The 17,836-nt window shown below is 50.1% G+C and overlaps 9 protein-coding genes across 9 annotated transcripts; 2 read left to right on the forward strand and 7 right to left on the reverse strand.

Moving 5' to 3' along the window:
- Positions 1 to 44: 44 nt before the first annotated feature.
- Positions 45 to 2,069, reverse strand: MRS44_011580 (uncharacterized protein; the record flags this gene model as incomplete). Its single annotated transcript, XM_046268974.2, has 1 exon — positions 45 to 2,069. The coding sequence occupies one exon, from the start codon at positions 2,067 to 2,069 to the stop codon at positions 45 to 47; it is 2,025 nt and encodes a 674-aa protein (XP_046134705.1).
- A 551-nt stretch (positions 2,070 to 2,620) lies between these two features.
- On the reverse strand, positions 2,621 to 4,096 carry MRS44_011581 (uncharacterized protein; the record flags this gene model as incomplete). The annotated part of the gene is made up of 1 exon (XM_046283328.2): positions 2,621 to 4,096. The coding sequence occupies one exon, from the start codon at positions 4,094 to 4,096 to the stop codon at positions 2,621 to 2,623; it is 1,476 nt and encodes a 491-aa protein (XP_046134704.2).
- A 1,156-nt stretch (positions 4,097 to 5,252) lies between these two features.
- Positions 5,253 to 6,323, forward strand: MRS44_011582 (uncharacterized protein; the record flags this gene model as incomplete). Its single annotated transcript, XM_046283327.2, has 1 exon — positions 5,253 to 6,323. The coding sequence occupies one exon, from the start codon at positions 5,253 to 5,255 to the stop codon at positions 6,321 to 6,323; it is 1,071 nt and encodes a 356-aa protein (XP_046134703.1).
- A 586-nt stretch (positions 6,324 to 6,909) lies between these two features.
- On the forward strand, positions 6,910 to 7,669 carry MRS44_011583 (uncharacterized protein; the record flags this gene model as incomplete). Its single annotated transcript, XM_046280969.2, has 2 exons — positions 6,910 to 7,423; positions 7,545 to 7,669. 2 exons carry the CDS (start codon positions 6,910 to 6,912, stop codon positions 7,667 to 7,669), a joined length of 639 nt encoding a protein of 212 aa, XP_046134702.2.
- A 424-nt stretch (positions 7,670 to 8,093) lies between these two features.
- Positions 8,094 to 9,500, reverse strand: MRS44_011584 (uncharacterized protein; the record flags this gene model as incomplete). Its single annotated transcript, XM_065619783.1, has 3 exons — positions 8,094 to 8,272; positions 8,353 to 9,031; positions 9,084 to 9,500. The coding sequence occupies 3 exons, from the start codon at positions 9,498 to 9,500 to the stop codon at positions 8,094 to 8,096; spliced, it is 1,275 nt and encodes a 424-aa protein (XP_065475855.1).
- Positions 9,501 to 11,083: 1,583 nt separating this feature from the next.
- MRS44_011585 (uncharacterized protein) lies at positions 11,084 to 11,320 on the reverse strand (the record flags this gene model as incomplete). The annotated part of the gene is made up of 1 exon (XM_065619784.1): positions 11,084 to 11,320. One exon carries the CDS (start codon positions 11,318 to 11,320, stop codon positions 11,084 to 11,086), a length of 237 nt encoding a protein of 78 aa, XP_065475856.1.
- A 796-nt stretch (positions 11,321 to 12,116) lies between these two features.
- MRS44_011586 (uncharacterized protein) lies at positions 12,117 to 13,079 on the reverse strand (the record flags this gene model as incomplete). Its single annotated transcript, XM_046283326.1, has 1 exon — positions 12,117 to 13,079. One exon carries the CDS (start codon positions 13,077 to 13,079, stop codon positions 12,117 to 12,119), a length of 963 nt encoding a protein of 320 aa, XP_046134700.1.
- Positions 13,080 to 14,189: 1,110 nt separating this feature from the next.
- On the reverse strand, positions 14,190 to 16,286 carry MRS44_011587 (uncharacterized protein; the record flags this gene model as incomplete). Its single annotated transcript, XM_046275698.2, has 1 exon — positions 14,190 to 16,286. The coding sequence occupies one exon, from the start codon at positions 16,284 to 16,286 to the stop codon at positions 14,190 to 14,192; it is 2,097 nt and encodes a 698-aa protein (XP_046134699.1).
- Positions 16,287 to 16,952: 666 nt separating this feature from the next.
- Positions 16,953 to 17,720, reverse strand: MRS44_011588 (uncharacterized protein; the record flags this gene model as incomplete). The annotated part of the gene is made up of 1 exon (XM_046278382.2): positions 16,953 to 17,720. The coding sequence occupies one exon, from the start codon at positions 17,718 to 17,720 to the stop codon at positions 16,953 to 16,955; it is 768 nt and encodes a 255-aa protein (XP_046134698.2).
- Between the last annotated feature and the right edge of the window lie 116 nt (positions 17,721 to 17,836).

A 17,836-nucleotide genomic window follows, 5' to 3' on the forward strand; every position in this document is an offset into this window, starting at 1 on the left:
GTTTACAGGCCCAGCTCCAAACAGGATATTCTTAGGTCTGTAGGCTATATCAGAGTCACTTGCTTCTTTTGCGACAATTTCAACAGTGGTTCCAGTTCCCAAGAGTCTTCATCATCCTCAGAACTGCCATCGAAGAGACCAATACGTCGGAACACAGAGTTAGTCTCGTCAACAGGGGTGAGAACTAGGAAACAAGCGGCAGTATGTTCGTCTGTGATGCCTTGCTCGGGGTCAAATGAACTCGAAGTGCTTCTTCCAAAGATGAGGCAGAATACTGGAGAGCCAGGTGGGATGGCTGCCGGGCCGGGATTGTCGAGGGTGTAATCTGGACGAAAGGTCGAGAACTTTTCACCGACTCGAAGCCTATAGTGACGACCTCCCTGGCTGCTGACAATATCAGGGCTCTCTTCTCCTGTTGTCGAAGATGCCTCAACGCCGTCCAATGATTCCTGGCCGTATTCAAGTGTAGCTTGGACCAAAGGTCCAGACAAGGTCACAACCGCCTCCGTTGCCTCGCCCATGACCGGCTCGCCGTTGTATGACAGGCTCACTCCCCCAAATTCGATATTCTCAACGGACACTTCCCAGCAAGAAATGTTCCCAGACACGGACGCCCATGACCACGAAGGCAAGGATTTGTTGTCGGGCTTCGGCTTCGGGTCTTCTGCAAGGGACCAGAAGAACGAGTTTTCCAGTTGTTGCTCCCACATACCGCAAGCATATTGTCCCAGGCCATCGTTTCCCTCATTAAAAGCCTTGGCAATTCCTGCCAGGGCGGGTAGCTTGTCGGTGCCGAATGTTAACTCTCTCTTAGAGTACTCCTTGACAATCTGATTCCAAGATTTGGACTCGACAGACTGCTTCTTTTGTGTTGTTCCAGGCATTTCTAGTATGCCAGAATGCACATACCAACCGCACTCACACTCCATGGCGTTGTTGCATTCCCATATAATCTCGTGTCTTGTGAAGTGCAGTGTCCTTTTTGAGAGAAGTTGTTCCTGGTACGTCCAGCCGCGAGAAAGTAGAGGCCACTCCCGTTCTGCGTCCACAAACTCGTCACCTTCGAACCAGTCATATTCCATGTCTTGCCACGTGAAATGCGGGAGATTATGGCGCAGGAAGATGAGCGCCTCGCCATCGTCGTTGACGTCGACTTGGGCATACTCTTTTCCATCGCGACGGCTGAAAAGGCTTTGCTCTGCCATGGTAGCGGCAACGGTAAGCTCAGCATTAGAATAAACAGATGCCATGGTTGCTGCTTCGCGTCGCCAATCCTCGCGGTCGTCTTGGATGATGCACATGCAATCTATCCAAACATGCATGATTCCAAGTCTGCGAAGCAGGTAGATAACATCCTGCATCATGGGAGGAAATTTGTCAAGTGAGAACCCACTCGAAAGCCTCTCGGAGTGATTGCTGTGCACCAATCGAACTTTGAGTGTCTCTTCTGTCCAACGGTGGCTGAGCGCGGCGTAGGTTGTTTCCTTGGGGAGGTTCTCGATCAACTTGATCATTTCTGTGTTTTCGTCCCCAAGAAAGAGGAGTCTGGTGGGACAAAATGACACCTCGTTGGGGCGACAATCGTCATGGTGTTGACGACATGAGGTTAACCAAGCAGCTGCTTGGTCAAGGCACTTGTCGTCTCCGGTACTGCCAGCAACTCTGAACCCATGTCGAATACACGGATGAAGTGAGTTGACGCTAGGATCTCGTTCTAGCAGAGCGGTGTCGGTCTTGGGGAGTGCATTGAGTTCAAATTTCAAACTGGCCTCCACCAGTTCCAGATAAGGCTCCCTCATCCCTGGCTGTCCAGGCCACCATCTGGCTGTTGAGAAGTTGGCCCCATACGAGTCGAATGTTGCCATGATGCTTTTACACCTCCGGCATCCACGGTTGGCTGATTTACCAAGGTCATCGCGCGTAAACTCGTGACAGTCAGACTCTGCGAAGAGAAAGTCTGGAGAGTTATCGACGTCGAGTTTGAGCGATCCAACACCGGGCTCCAGTTTGAAGAGGCAGACTCCGCATCTTCGCTTGCTAGAGAACAGAGATTTCAGTCTGTCAAACATTGTGCTCTGATATGGTGGCCGATTGATCTTTCATTCGGCGATTAGGTTGTTAGAGGTAAAAGACGTCCCATCGCGTTGGGCAGCAGGTCAGCACGGAGACGGACTTTTTTTTGGCCGCTCTACACTCTTCAGCAAGGGTGAGATACCCTATATCTACGGCCAACACATTGGGTTTCCTCTACTCACAACGAGCTATAAACAACCATAAGGCGTCCCGAGGCCAATTTTCTATTTCCCCTTCACTTGACGCTTGTTTAATTGTTATACTCGGAGTACTTGCTTTAACCAAGGGAATTCAGTAAAAGAAGTCGTCCGACAAACATCGATCTCTCGGGAAGTGTACGGCATCCACGCCGTGTTCCGTCAATTTTTATACAGATAGGGCTGCAATATTAAGTTGCATATTCCAATCGCTCATTTAACAAGTAACTGGTAAACAATCGTGCGGCAAGTCTGCAGCGGGCTAGCGAACCTCCGGCCCATGGCCTACATACTCCTTGGTTCAACCAACTTCCTAACGCCTTATACCCAAATTTATGTTGCTCAACTTCCTACTCCGTGCTCATCGGCATCCCATACCGCCAAAAAGGAATCAGCCTCTCCGTAACTGGACGCTCAAAGATGCGCGGTATGGTAATCCGCTCACCAGCCACACGCTCCAGCTTGCCGTCATCATCCTGCCAGTCGAAATCATTACCCGACTCCCTTCCAGCGAAAAAGTCCTGCCATTTCCGTGACCTCCTCCGTTGTTGTTCGCCTTCCGGGTAGGGGAATTTGAGCTTCACGAGACGGTCTTGCTCAGCAAGCTCATCCAGGCTTGGGAAGTGACACAGGCTGTCCACTCCTGGGTAGAACCTTGCGTCTTCGAAAAATGGCCATGCTCGTTGTCGGTATATTCGGAGCTGAACATACATGCTCAACCCCATAACTTGTGGATATGACACGACGCCTTCCCTCATAAGAACGGTTGAAATCTTCTGAAATAATTGGCCTCGGACTCCAATGTCTGCACAAGAAGCGGACGTAGGACCTTGGTCCTGTGCAAGCGAGTGGTCCTGAGAGGGCGCGCGGAAGTCTTCGGTCCCTGCCCATTCCGCAGACATAGCGAGGAACCACTTTCGGAGATCTTTGTAGCTTCCCTGGTTGCTTTCTGAATATACCAGGGCGTGAGTCAGAAGATCGAAGCCTCGCAGGTGCAGAAACGACGCTGAGTGGTAGCAGCTGCGCGGCAGCTCCAAGTTGCAAAAGTATTCATTCGGATTGGTCCAAAAGTTATCGGGATAGAGCAATTCCTTCCCGCTAGAAGACTCGGAGCCCGAGGCCGTTTGGTCGTTCGGTAGCCATGAAGGAGTGAAGTTTGCAAAGATGGCCGCATAGACGCTTCGAGTATATTCGCGGACGCAATGTAGCATCTCATACTCCCAGATATGAAGGTTTGAATGTGACTGCTTGACTTGGTCGCCGTATTCGCTAGGCTCCACGATTTTCCAGAGCCGCGGGGTGTACAGATTGCAGAGCAGTTCGTATCGTACAAACGCACGCAGAAAGCGGTTTCTCTCTGAGCAAGTCAGGTCGTCGAGCTTAACATGTTGTGCGTCTATGGTTTGATCCCGGAAATACAGTTCGCCGTCCATCGACTTCATCCTTGGGAGACAGAGGTAGGCTCGAGGTGGGAAAGGGGCCGTTGCCTTGGTCATGTAGTCCTCGATGAAGACAGCGAGGCGAGAGAAGAGTCGGTATAGCATATCGAGAGTCTCGCCATCATTTTGCTCGAAGGGATCCAAGAGTTCTTTCGTTAACCACAGTCCAACATGGTGAAGAATCGAGTCTGTGGAGGAAGAGTCGATAGGTGGCATGTGAATGATGGCTAATGCGTCGTGTAGGAGGTCGCCATAAATATCGCCGCCGACAAGGTTGATCAATACTGCTCGCACTATCGTTTTCCTTGATTGGATCCACTGTGCAAGCATTGCCGGCGAGGCTTGGATGATTCGGGATATCGCTGATTTGGAGGACATTTGACCCATGATTCTGATACGGATCTCGGGGGGAGCTTTGCAAAGAAGTCTATCCCGTTGATGTTCATTAGATGGACATGGAGGGTAAACTCGTCAGACGGGGAAAGGTCTATAATACTCTAAGATAAATCATGTCTTGCGGTACGTATCGATGATAGTAAATAGTACTCTAGTGCGTGATGTTGCCATGATGTGGTGATCTTAGTCACAATTTTAAGCGATGCTGCTGTCAGATTGAAGCTGACCAATAATGAAGCCTTGAGGATGCAGGGCGAGATTCAGGTTAGGCTCACAGCGACAGTTAGCACAAACAGGTTTCCAATTCGGGTTTCCTCTTTTCATTGCGGTTAATTGTTGACTCAATATGTTTCTTCTTGTATGCACCTGGTGACTCATGATAGAAAAGAAGGCATAATCACCCCAGAGTGGAAAGGGGTGAGAAGCTGCACAGCCACGAGGCTTAGAGGAGAATGCGATCCGAGGAAGGCGCAGAAATAAGTGTATCCTGGGCCAAGGGCAGAAATAATGGGGAATATTCCATGGAAGAATGATAAGAGCCTTTAATAATATTAACTGTTCTTAGAATAGTTTTGTTATTGGTTAAGGGTTACTCTATATAAATAAACCTAGGTACTTCATCAAAGCTATACCCTTAGAGCATTGAGATGGTCTGCCTCGTTTTTGCTTGACCCTTGTGCCGCAGTATCTTACTGACCGCCCTTGATATGCGGGCGAATCTTGATCGTGAGTCACAGGTGAAACGACTGTAATGCGTTGCAAATACATCTTCGAACCATTGCCGTTCCAGGCAACCGGCTCCTTTTTCTGTTTTAGCGAGGTAACCCTTAATGGGACTATTCTTGCGCCGAGGGCTGCTTAACCCTAGCCTCAGCCGTTATGGGCTGATGGTAGAATTTCCAGTGGTGAGATCTGAGGCGTACTCAAAGTGGAAAGATATTTACTTATCGACTGGTTGGCTGGCTAACCAGAGGGATCATCGAGTAAGCAGGCAACACTGGGTGCCTGGTTTGCTGCCTTGCTGCCTTGTATCTACCTGGCAGGCATCAAACTCAAGATACGAGTTTAAAGAAAGTTATTTCCTCTCATTGAGTTTCTCAAGACTCCTTTGAAAACCCAAACAAGCGTGAATTAACACTTCGTCTCGATGGCCGACTCTACCAATACCAATCTGGACCCCGCAGCGGTCGCTGACTTTCACGACACCCTCAAAAAGTCAAAGCGCATTATCGCCGTCATTGGAGCTGGTCTGTCAGCATCTTCAGGCCTTGCAGTCTTTAGAGGAACCAGCGGGTTATGGAAGAGCCAGGACGTGACGCAGGTCGCCTCGCCTGCTGGCTTCCGTCATGACCCTGGCCTTGTCTGGCAATTCTATTCATATCGTCGACAGGAAGCTCTCCGTGCAAAGCCGAACCCAGCTCATTACGCCCTGGCTGAGCTCGCTCGTCAAGTACCAGGTTTCGTTGCCCTGACGCAGAATGTCGACAACCTGAGTCCCCGTGCGGGACACCCACCTGGCCAGATGAAGGAACTTCATGGAAACTTATTCACCTTGTCATGCATCGACAAGATCGGATGCGGGTACGTAGAGCGTGGCAACTTTGAAGAATGTCTTACACCCGCTCTCGACCCCTCCAAAGACGAGAAAGAGACCATGGGGAGCATCGACCCCGATAATAAGCCAAGAGCAAGCCCACTTCTACTTGCAGGCATTGCTCGGAAGCATGCTCAGATTCTTGGAGACAAGTACGAGGCCAACACCCCGACCACAAGAGATCTAGCCGCTCTCAAACACCCGGAAGAAGCTGCGGCCGATCCAGTCGCTCAAGTTCGTTTGTCGTCAGGCCTGACAAAAGAGGATCTCCCGCAATGCCCCAAGTGCAAGGCCAATATCCTCCGACCTGATGTAGTCTGGTTCGGCGAGCCCCTACCTCTCCAAATCGTGAATGAGACAGAGGCTCTATTCGAAGACCCCGATCCAATCGATCTCTGCCTCAATATCGGAACCTCCAACAGGGTCTGGCCGGCAGCTGGATACGCCGCCATGGCCCGCAACAAGGGTGCAAGGGTGGCCTATATCAACACGCGTGCGGAGGATGCCAAGAGTGTCGTCCCAGACAAAGATTGGATCTTTGTTGGTGATGCGGCGGTTGTTCTGCCTGAGCTTCTGAAGCCTATCATTGGAGAAGCACAGAAGTGGGATGGCAAGACGGCTTGAGGGGGTTTGCTGTATAGTGAGCGACGAACAGGGGGTGGATGATGGATATCAGTGCATGTATCTCAGTTTAAAACGGCTACTCGTACATCCCCTTTGATCAACAGTTTCGACATCCCGAGCTACATGACCCCATTGAGCACAATAAATCGCTCTGATTCGATTCATGTGCAATCTGGAACTTCTCCACGGACCTTAATCGCGAATCTCAGCATCTCTCATTTTTAGCAACATGGGCCGTCTGTGTTTCCTTTTCGTAAAATCTGGCGAAACGTTCTGTTCACACAAGAAAGGGCTATCGGTAGAATTCTTGATTTCAATGACGTCTCCGTCGTACACAATACCAAAGAACACACTGATAAAAACACATGATAGCATCAAAACTCACTGCTATAGCCTCGGTAGAATCGAAGGTTACTACAGCCACCCAACGCTCTGAAAAAAGCAATACATGTAGCATCAAACCTTCAGGTAAAATTTTCATCAAGCGTGTTTAATCTATTTTCTTATATATATCACACCAACTTTCAGTCACCGGTCCTGTCTATCTCACATCTTTTCATCCGCACAAGCCACCCAATCTCACATCATGAAGCCAGCCGACCCAACCAAGCTCAATCAGCTGCTCCAAAGGAAGTCAATCCTCATGTTGGATGCCATTGGCCTCACAGTCAATTTTATCGATACCATCGTTCGACAATCTCCAGGTCTTATCACGACCAAGAAAGGAAAAAAGACATTGCCCCTAGAGCTATGGCTCGAGATCCTCGAGTGGACAAGAGAGTGGAGCTGGCATCTCCTTGTGCAGCCGCAGGGACTGGAAGATGGCTCGACTAATACACTTATCTGCGCCAAAATCCCTGAATGGAACCCTTGCGGGCGACTCCAAGATAATAGCGATCTCGAAGTCTATGAGTACTACCTTAACCAGCCAGGTGATGGCCCAAACGATGACCGGCCATTTACTCTGCCCCAGACTCTCGACAAAGACTCGACGTGGAAAATCCCGGTAACAGCTCTCGGCCAAGAGGACATGATACTCTGTGGCGACCTCAGGGTGCCCGATGTCATCGCACGGGTAGAAAATGGCGAGTGTGGCATTTGTGGGAAAGGTTGAAGCATTTGTGCCGGCTGCGGGGGGTGGTCGCAAGATTGCACAGAATTTTTCCTTTGATTGGGTCGCTGGTGACTGCTCTTATAACTTCCTGTGCCCGCTATGTATAGGCCTCGGATACGCGAGAAAAGATCTGTGGCTGACAGACGATCGTAACGAGGGCAAGGAGGGATACCTCACCGACGAAGAATACGATGCTTGGGTTCAAAATCGATTCAGAGAGCTAGAGTATTAACCTAGTTGCTATTAAGGCTTTTCTTTATCAAATCAGGGCCGAGGAGGAGGAAAGATGGCCAGTGGTATCTGAGTTAGGTCATTTATTCGACTCGTCTCTACATGAAAGGCTTGGGTATTGCGGTCGTAGCTCAATGTTCAACTACTACCAGTGGCCCTGAGACTCATTGATCCCGATTGCATAGCCAGTCACTTTAATGGACTTAGGTGGAAGATATTACAGCCTTTCTGGCATTGTATACCTTTCTTTGCTTTGAGAGCATAGTCTAGAAACCCTAACCGGCAGACCAATGTGCTTTAAACACCGCTCGGCCATCTCAGCGCTAGTCTTTCTCTCGTCTACATCCAAAGCATGCCCTATGTAATATCCAGACCCTCAAAGCACTTCCAGTGATGTCTCGTTGGCGTTAGATTGGCAAGGTGGCTTATCTGGCTTCAACAAGACAACGCCCTCCATTTGGTGCCAGCAAGAAAAACACTTTGGGAATCATATCTTGATCGGACATGCCCTTGCTTCTCGACACTGTCGCAGAAGGAAAGGTGCGGAAGAATCGTGTAGTGCCCAGCCGAAGTTCCATTCTGGCGAGATGCTTGCCGATGCAAACTGGTCAGATTGTTAGCACCACTCGAACCAGCAAGGATGGTAAAAACAAGAGCAGTGATGCTTGCCTCTAGCTCCCCCACCGAATGGCATAACCCCATCCCTCATCTCTTTGGTCGCCTCCAACCATCTTGAGGGGTTAAATCGCTCAGGGCCTGGGAATAGCGTCGGATCACGGTGCAATGTCCATGCTTGTGTCGACACAACCGTGTCTTGCGGAAGGTAATATCCAGCCAGGGTAGAGCCGCCATGTGGGACTACCCGAGGAAGGGCAGATGGCGCTGCCGCGTAGAGTCTCAACGTTTCATCAATGACGGCATTGAGATACGGAAGGGAGCGAAGATCGTTGTCACCAAAGTCAGCTGGGAGTTTGTTGAGCTCTGAGACGAGCGTTTGCTTGACTTTCATGTCTCGACAGACAGACCAGATCAGGTATGTCAACGTGGTAGCGGTGGTGTCTGATCCAGCCACGATGTAGGCTTGTGCTTCAGCTCGGATCTCTTCATCGGAGATGCCATCTTCGCCTGCTTCAAACAGCTTCTTGAACAGCATCGGCTTGGCTGCAGCTGGATTGCTCGCGAAGTCTCTCTTATACCTGAGGACAGCCTGCTGCGCGTAATTCCTCAACCTCGCCGCCGCTGCCGCCGTCTTTTGAAGGACTGGAAGGGGAATCTTTCTAGCGATGGCAATGAGGGTTGGAAAAGTTGTGAGGATAGGACCTCGGGCTGCCAGCCCTTCCAGGTCTTCGATATACTGGTTCTTCTATCAAGAGCGTCAGTGACTAATTGACTTCTTTGGCGCTAGGTTCCCATACCTTGCCAGCTTCCAACATGCCGAACGACTCGCCAAAGCTCAACTCAGAAATAATGTCAGTTGCCATGAACAACCACATTTTTGCGACATCTGTGACTTGTCTCGCCGCCATTTCCTCCGCCATCTTGCTGATTACCAATTTGACTTTCTGGTCAACAGCTGATTCGACGGTTTTGATAGACGACTCCGAAAGAGGGGAGGACAGAATGCGACGATGTCGACGGTGAAATTCCGTATCTGTCGAGTTGAAGACGTTGGTTGTGCCGGGCACAAGTAGTTCGTAAAATGGGGACTTTTTGTAGCCGCCTTTGACGCTGTGGATCTCTTTGACGGCGCTGATTTGAGAAATGTCAACTTCGTTGGGTCCAATACGGACAATGGGACCTAGGCCATAGGAGTCAGCGAGCAAACGAGACATCGGAGCATGGCAATCCAACCGTAGTGCTGATGAAGATGGTGGACATATTGTGCTTGTGTTCCACGGAGCCAATGATACTTGAGAATGATATCAGTGTATCTTGAAAGCTGAGGTCCTTTATAAGATCAGGAAGATGCCTCGGAGCAAAGTTGGCTTACTTACCTGGTAGCCCGGCTAGTGGCTGGAAATATCTTCCGTAAAGGAACTATTACCCATGTTAGCGAGCATCTCTCTTGATTTTAGACGACATACAAATGAGAGTAGGTAGATAAACACCGCGAATGCAAGGGCAATTGCGAGGTGACTGCGGCAAAGCAGACCCTCCAGCATGCGAAACATGGCTGAACAGTTGAATGAATGGTCCAAGCCAGTCATTTTCTTATGTCCTCAAACTACACTGATGTCTACGCGTCTCCTATTTATTTGTATCAGTATCTCGCATGCTTTAGTCTCCACGTTCAATGCGACTAACCGCTATGTCGGCTTTTCCAATCGCCGACCTCCGCTTCCCCATCGACGATCATGGCCAAGAAGCCCCTTGATCTGTTTGAGAGGCCTGCATCTACCCGCATAATGCATGTGCAATGCACATATGGGGGAGATGTGTGGAGGTGGTGGGGAAGGCTTGGGAGGCTGGCTGCTGGTCGGCGGATAATAAGAAAAGTCCGAGACACGCGAAGGCGAAGGCCGAAAGTCCGATGATCACAGGGCAGGAGATTGTAGGGTAGTGGATCAGACTATGTCCAAGTCTGCACAAGCTATGTAAGAGATGTTGCTTCGTTTAGGCTAGCTTGCCTTGGTTGCCTTATTACCCAAGCTTGACGATTAAAACGACAGTTTTATCCGAGTATATCGCACTCTTGAGATAGATACCTATAAGCGCCGACAGTATGTACAGCTTACCTGAGGCGATGATAATACCCAACTTATGGAAGCCCATGCCGCTCAGGCATCATGTTGAAAACCAGAATACTGCTGGGTATACTCTAGAGCTTCGTAAGTAGCGATAAAAGTCGACTTGTGAGAAACGCCATAGGCAATCCACCTTAAACCAACGCACAGTCTATTCTTCGCTCATCATTGATTGCAGTACATGATCGTAATTCAGAACAGAGAACACATACCAAAATCTTAATATACCTATGTCCAGGCATCCATATTGTGAAAGCACGATCATCGGCAATGGGCCATAAAACTTGCAACAGCTTCCCAGTAGCTATTAAAGGGGTTGATGCTATTGTATAGGTAGCTTATGAGTACAGGATCCCATTACACCCATGTAATTATATATATTTTTCTGCTCAAGGGGATTGGTCAAAGAAAGCTGTTTCATGACTCTGCGTATAGATCATTGAGTGACAGTGAATCAAGGGCACTCTCGCTGTGCAGTGCCGTCTGGAAGATACTTGTGAGACATATCATTCCGGCTGAGCCTCGCCCACCGCCCTGGAGACAGCAGATTGAGTTGGTTTGATTGACGTGGAAAAAGTTACTACAGAGTACAGAATTATAGTAGTTGTTTAGCTATACTACAGTTCGTTCATCGAATTGTTCATCACTAGTTCTCTCCTGGCCATTCCCATCTACGTCTTAGCCGCACGCTTCTTCTTCTCTTCCTCAAGCAACCTGTCAGCCTCCTTCTGACAAGCAGGACAGAAAACATCATAAATAGAAACATCTGCCCCATTGATCCTCCCACAGGCACCGATGACTGGAGGCGTCTTCTTGCCTGCCTCGACGCACATGCTCTCTTTCTGCTCCTGTTTGAAGAATTTGCGGCATTCGGCGCAGGTCCATCTGGTGAAAGTTCGCACGCACATTTTTGTTGAGTATTTTATGGGTTGATAAGCTCTAACAGAGACGTTTGATGCGGCTGAGATCGTTGATAGGATTGGTATGTTTTAATGTAGAATCTAAAGGGACAAGGAGATCGATCTCAGCAACTTATTTATACTTGAAACCCTAACTCATTCAGAGATAGCCTTTGGCATTAGTGCTCTCTAGGTCGGTGTCGAGCCAGTCTCGTGTTCGAGGCTCTACTGACCAGATAGAGATGGGCTGTGATAAGTCTTGCTCTGATTGACCCTTTCCGTGGCTGCAATCCAGTATTCCATGTCTGATAGGGGTACACGCACCATAAATAGAGTCTTCTGATACTGTCAGTTTCTATTATCTCCCATGGAACTTCTCCCCTCTGCGTCGGCAAGTGGTGGCAGCTGCCAAAATACCGGATGAAGAATCACCTTCTCGCCTACAATGAACGGTGATTCACGATGATGCGCAGGGACCTTCGCCATTCATTCAGCGACTTTCGATGCCTCAGACATTTGAAGTGGGAAGTTTACGAGTACAAGAAGGGCAATACTGCGTACTTAAAGCGCCACCCAGTCTCAGCTGCTTCAGGTCATAGTCATTGAAGAAGAGTTCATGGACAAATGGATAATAGCCGTCAGATATTTACTGGTAATTAAGCATATTCTAGGCAAAGAGAAGTTTCATTAATAGCCAAATCTAATCAATAGTGTCACTCATGAAATGGATATCCTCTTCAAAGAAGAATAGTGCCCAAGTGATAAAGCACCTCCTAAGCGAATCCACGGCTCGGTAGCCTTTCCCTTAAGGTCTGCAAGGGTTAGACACCTTGTAAGGAACACCGTACAAGCAGCGCTTGTACTTCTCAACACACCAGCCGTGGAACAACAATGTGTCTCCCGCCTCGTTGCTCGTCGCACCACCAGGGCCCTTGAGACCAAACATAGAAGCGTTGATCAGAGATCCCTCGGCACGGGTGTAGGGGCCGGTCACCTTGGTGGCATAGACGTATTTAATGTCGTAGGTGTTAATGTTCTCAAAGTGACCCGAACTGTAGAATAGGACATACATGCCGTTCTTTAGTAACACGATGTTAGGCGCCTCTGTCGACATGCCATCCTCAGATTCGATACGGTCGAGGAGGAGGACGGCGTCTCCGACCATAGTCCTGCCGTCGCTCTCTACCTCCTGGAGGAAGAGGGGGTTACCGCCGGTCGGGCCGCTCGTGTCGCCCTCTTGCTTGTAGACGACGTATCGTTTGCCGTCCGTGTCCCTGAAGCCGGCTGCGTCAATGACCTTGTTCCAGCCCTCGGGGGGACAGAACCAAGGCTCATCATCGTGCTTGTAGGGGCCGGTGATGCTGTCGGAGCGAAGGATACCGATACAGTGAGGGTTGCCAGGCAAAGAGCCATGCTGACCGGCAAAGTAGATGATGTATGAGCCGTCGTCCAGGCGTCGCAGATCAGGAGCCCAGATGTTCTCGTTATTGGTCCATCCTTTACCGGGCCAGAGATCCCCTGCCACCTTCCATTCGCCAAGTATCTCGTCGGCGGTGGCATATGGCATCTTCTTGTCTTCACCTTGTGTTGCAACAGAGACCCATGTGCCGTCTTCGGCCTGGAGGACACCGGGGTCGGGAAAGTCGACGACGAAGAAAGGGTCGAGGGGGCCCTCGTGTTCGATGGTGATCTTGACTGATCGGGTGTTTGGTGCAGCAGAGACCAAGCCCAGGGCGAGGCCTAGCAAGGAAAGAGACCTGAGAGCCATGTCGAGGATAAAAGCAATATAACAAAGAACGAGTGTAGAGAAGTTGGCTTGAAGGAAGCTAGAGATCAGAACTAGTGAGCATCCTACCTCGCGAGTCTTTATACAGACCCTCAGCCCTAACACTCAGGCCAGGGTCCATTCAGCTTGAAGCCTTCAGCTAGTCTTTCGAGCCCGTTTAAGATCCATTGCCCGCCGGGATCCATCTCTAATCTGCCAGCACAGAGCCTAATCAAAATTCTCTGTCATTTCCTAATCGGGACTCATCGTGCGCTCTCTGAGAAGCAAAGTGAGATGATTGGATACGCAAAGATCAGCCCCTGTCCCTGGATCGACGCCGTCTTGTTTCAAAGGTGGGCTAGAAGAGGACTTTGGCTATGCAGGGCCGTTGTATTTTGCTCTATCACAGAATGGGATAAACTCGCCTTTCCGTTCCGTGGTGCCTGAGGAACACGGCCGAGAGTTTTGGAGCACCTCGTTCGATACGCAAGCTTCATATCCTGGACCCTGATCTGGGACATGAGAACTCGAAAGCAAGAACAACTCCTGTTCCATCATTACGCCCCTGGCAGTTTGATATCCACTTTTGAACAAATGTCCATCCTTCTGCGCTGTTGGTTGCAGCTCAGCGGGTAATTCAACCTTTTCCAACCACAACTCATTTTACAGCGAGGAACTACCACAGAGCGTACCTACAACAATACCAATCATGAAATAAATAGCTCGCATCTTCCGGGGAAGCGAGGTAAAATTGGCGTCTGACAACTCATCACTGTCATCCAAGGTATGAACCCTCACTCAACTATGAAGAACACTGTCCTATATGAGGCAGATTGGTTAAGCAATATGAGAAAACACATAGGGGTCTACGGCGTCGGGTTTTAAGTCCCGTATGTGTTGATAATTATTTGATGTTAGCGAATAATTTCTTGATAGTCGTGAGGATACTCAACAACAAAAACCAGATGTATATACATTGGCAGCTGTTCAATCAGATTATGAAAAAATACTATATTCTTATGGCTCTAATCATTCTAGTCACTTCTAATGCTAACATCTAATCAACAATACTATTCGATACAGAAGGAAATCAAACGGGCTACACCTCAAATCCTACAGCTTGGACTTCACAGTCCCATCCTTCCTGAACAGAACCGGCGAATTAGGATAAGGATCGAAAACCACATCGTTCAGAGGGTTCACCTCCGATGCCCTGTGGAACATGTCTTCGTACACCTTGCCGTCATATCGGCCCAGCGAGCTGTCAAGCTGCCAGTCGGGGAACTTCCACGAGTCGACCAATCTCACAGCGTGGGGTCGAACGTCGTCGAGAAGAGCCAGTGTCCGCTTTGTGCGGGCAAGCTGGATCTGACGGACTGTGGTGGCTGCGCTGGTGAAGAACTCCGAAGCGTGGCTCTGAAGATGATGCAGAGCAAAGAGCTGGAACAGCTTGTGGAGGACTTCTTGGGTGTTGGCGTCAAGAGAAGACTTGGTCTCTTCATCTTGGAGAGCCTCGTGGAAGTACTTGACAACCTGGTACTGAGCGTAAGCAGTAGACAGACGCCAGAAGTCAATCAGGAGACTGTTCCAAGACTGCTTCTCCTCATCACGGTGCTTGAGAGCCTCAAAGGTCAAGAAGGCAACTCGCCAAGCGAAGGCATTGACCAGATCCTGGTCGCTATCGAGGACATCAAAGGCAGCACCGACGTCCTGTCTTCGGATGTACTCCTTGAAGACACGGGTGATGCTGTTATCGACAGCCTTGCCCGACAGGACAGCGCGGGCAGACTTGAGCAGGTAGCGAGCAACTTGCTGGGTAAGCATGTAGTTGTCGCCCTCCCATGTGACGGTGGGAAGGTAGTCGGCGTACCAGCTGCCAATGCCGGAGAAGGCGGAGTAGCCATGGCCACCGCAGGCTCGACGGCAAACTTCAAGACCTTCAGCAGCCGTGGTGGATGCGAAAGCTTTCAGAGAGCACGAGATGGCGTGCAGATCAGCCAAGAGATCGCTACCGGGGTTGAGCTCCTCTGGGCCAGGAGCTCGCCCGGCGTTGTCCCCGGCACCGAGCTTCTGAGCCATGCGCTTCTGGTTGGCTTCATAGAGCTTGATCATAGCACGGCCGGTGAAATGCAGAGCATAAGAAGCAGCCAACAGGGGCAGGAGACGCTGCTGAACCATGGTGTAGTTGAGAACCTGGTTCTCGCCAACCTCATCCGAAGCAGCATCGCGGTCCTGGAATTGGCGTCGAACTGCGCAGTAACGCGTAGCGATGGTGACACCACGGGCAAGAACAGATCCAGACTGAAGGACGATGGAAGATCGGACAAAAGTCAAGGTGCCGTAGACGAGCGCTGGGTTAGCAGGTCGGATGTACTTGCTCGTCTCAGGGTCGATGCCCGAGAAGCGGCTGAGCATGTTGATGTGGGGGACCTTGACGTGGTTGAAGAGAAGGAAGCCGTTATCCATGGTGTTGTAACCGAACTTGGGGCCGATATCTCCGACATGGATGTTCTCCAGGGGTTCGTGGGTCTTGAGATCTCGAATGGGGACGACGAATGGGTGAGGGCCGTATGTCTTGCCGTTGAGGATCAGCTGGGCCACCACGACGGCGTGGTTTGCAGCCTTGCCCAGGGAGCCAATCCACCACTTGGAGGCGGTGAGATGAGGCGAGTGAATAGTGAAGGTTTTGTCCTCGGGATTCCACGTGGCCGTTGTCTCTAGACCTCGAACATTGGATCCATGACCAAGCTCAGTCTGCGCGTAGCAGCCAATGTACTCGTAGCGTTGAGCAGGCTCAAGGAACAGCTTGTGCTGTGCTGGCGTTCCCTGTTCCTCCAGCGTCTTCAAAAACATGGACGCGTGGAGGCCATATGGAGTGGGCTCGCTGATGAGGTCATTGGCGGCCTGGTACTCATCCTGGCTCCAGTTATGCTTGACAGAAAGCCGTTGCAAAGCCTTTCCTCTAGCGAGAGCAGCCTCAATTCTGTCCTTTCGGCCCTGAAAGTAGTTTTGCGACTTGTCAAAGATGGGGTCCGACTCCAAAATGCTGAGAATCTTGGCGTTTCGCTCCAGAACCTCCTTTGTGAAGAGAAAGTCGGCGAGCTGGTCCACGTTGACGTCCGACTTGGCGCGCTCCTGCTCGAGAAGCTCAGATCCCTGAGGACCTGAAGGCTTGAGGGCCTTGACCCAGTCTGGATTAGGAGGAGGCATTGTGTCGAGGATTGGAAGGTTGTTGATTCTGGAGATTGAGTTGTTGATCAGTTCGTGAGGAAGATTAAAGGGACATTTGAGCGTCTCTCTCGGAACCGATATCGGATCTTATCTCCGACGCCAAGGACGAACTGAGCCTCGGTTCATGGCCTGACCGCGGTAAGTGGGGGACTTTAAAATCCGGGGACGAGCTATGATTGGTCTCTCCGCTTTTGGTATGGATCATCATGCATTGATTGCATTCGCGTCAACTGCCGAGGTCTCATTTTTAGCTCGGGTCGGTTGTTAGAGCTACCCTACAAGATGCCTCATGACAGCCGTAAGGAGCCTCATTCAAGCGATGCCGACCCGTAACCGATATTTTGAGGTCGTGTATAGAAGCAATTATACTAGTATGTCTTTATTTCCTTTTTTCCGGCACCAATTGGTCATCAAATAGGTGGGTGAGTTGTGTAAAGTAAAATTGTTGCGAAAATAAGGATGACCTCATTGAAGTATGGATCACCATCTCAAGCAGGTGTCATGTTCTGACCCATGTCACCTGATTTCCCAGCATGATCAGTAGTATCCAGTCCTTTTTTTTCACCTTTTGACGTATGTAAAACCACCCGAAACCTTGATGACGAAACTCCCCGTTGTTCCAGCCTCACAGCACATAATTCTCCATCAACCCAAGAACCTCTCTCTCAGACCTCTTAGCCACATAAACGTTTTCATCCCCACAGTTGCATGCTCGTTCGTTGGCTGAAGATGATCCATGACCCAGGCGACTTCCTTAACCACTGCCTCTGGTCTCTGCTGGATAACGTCGTGCCCACAGTCCGGAATATGAACGTAGCGATGGCATCGCGACAGTGCTAGTTGTGCCTTTTTTAGGCGCTCATCCTCCTTATCCGCCGCATCCAACATTTGTTTCTGTGCTGCGAGGTTGGGACTAGCCTTACCCTCAGCGGCAACAAGGGCTTCTTCGTATTGCTTCCACTTCCCTATCAACGTGTTCCCACGAATGACCACAAGGGGCTTATTTCCCAGAATTTGGTTCCTGTATTGCCTCTCCTCGATTCCTTTGCCTGTTTCAGCCTCCTGGCCTGTCTCGACAAGCACCACCCCCGCCACATCGGAGTGTTTTCGGTCAAGAAACAGCCGCACAAACATGCCGCCATATGAATGTGCGACCAAAACGTAAGGTGGCGGTAGTTTCGCTTGGTGCAAGTACCACAAAATCCCGTTTATAAGCGACTCTGGTTTCATGTAAGGATCCTGGCGGTCCCAGAGGAGCACTCGGTATTCGGTGCCAAGAAGCTCTGCCAGGGGTATCCAGGATGCGCACGAGTCGCCCGAGCCGTGGAAGCAGATGATCAAAGGGGAGGAGTTGGCCGGGTCGCCCATGAGCGTGGCAGGATATTTAGTGATCATGGTTGATTCTGCAGGCATGATGGAATTATTCTTGGTGATTATTGACGTGTGAATATGGGCGAAGCTGTCATGTCTGACATGTCTGACGATGGCCAGTTGTGGTGAGCATCAGATTAGGCAGACAAGAAAGCAAA

The sequence above is a fragment of the Fusarium solani genome (genome assembly GCF_023522795.1).
Source record: "Fusarium solani strain SB1 chromosome Unknown bctg00000007, whole genome shotgun sequence".
In the NCBI taxonomy this organism is placed as follows: Eukaryota; Fungi; Ascomycota; class Sordariomycetes; order Hypocreales; family Nectriaceae; genus Fusarium; species Fusarium solani.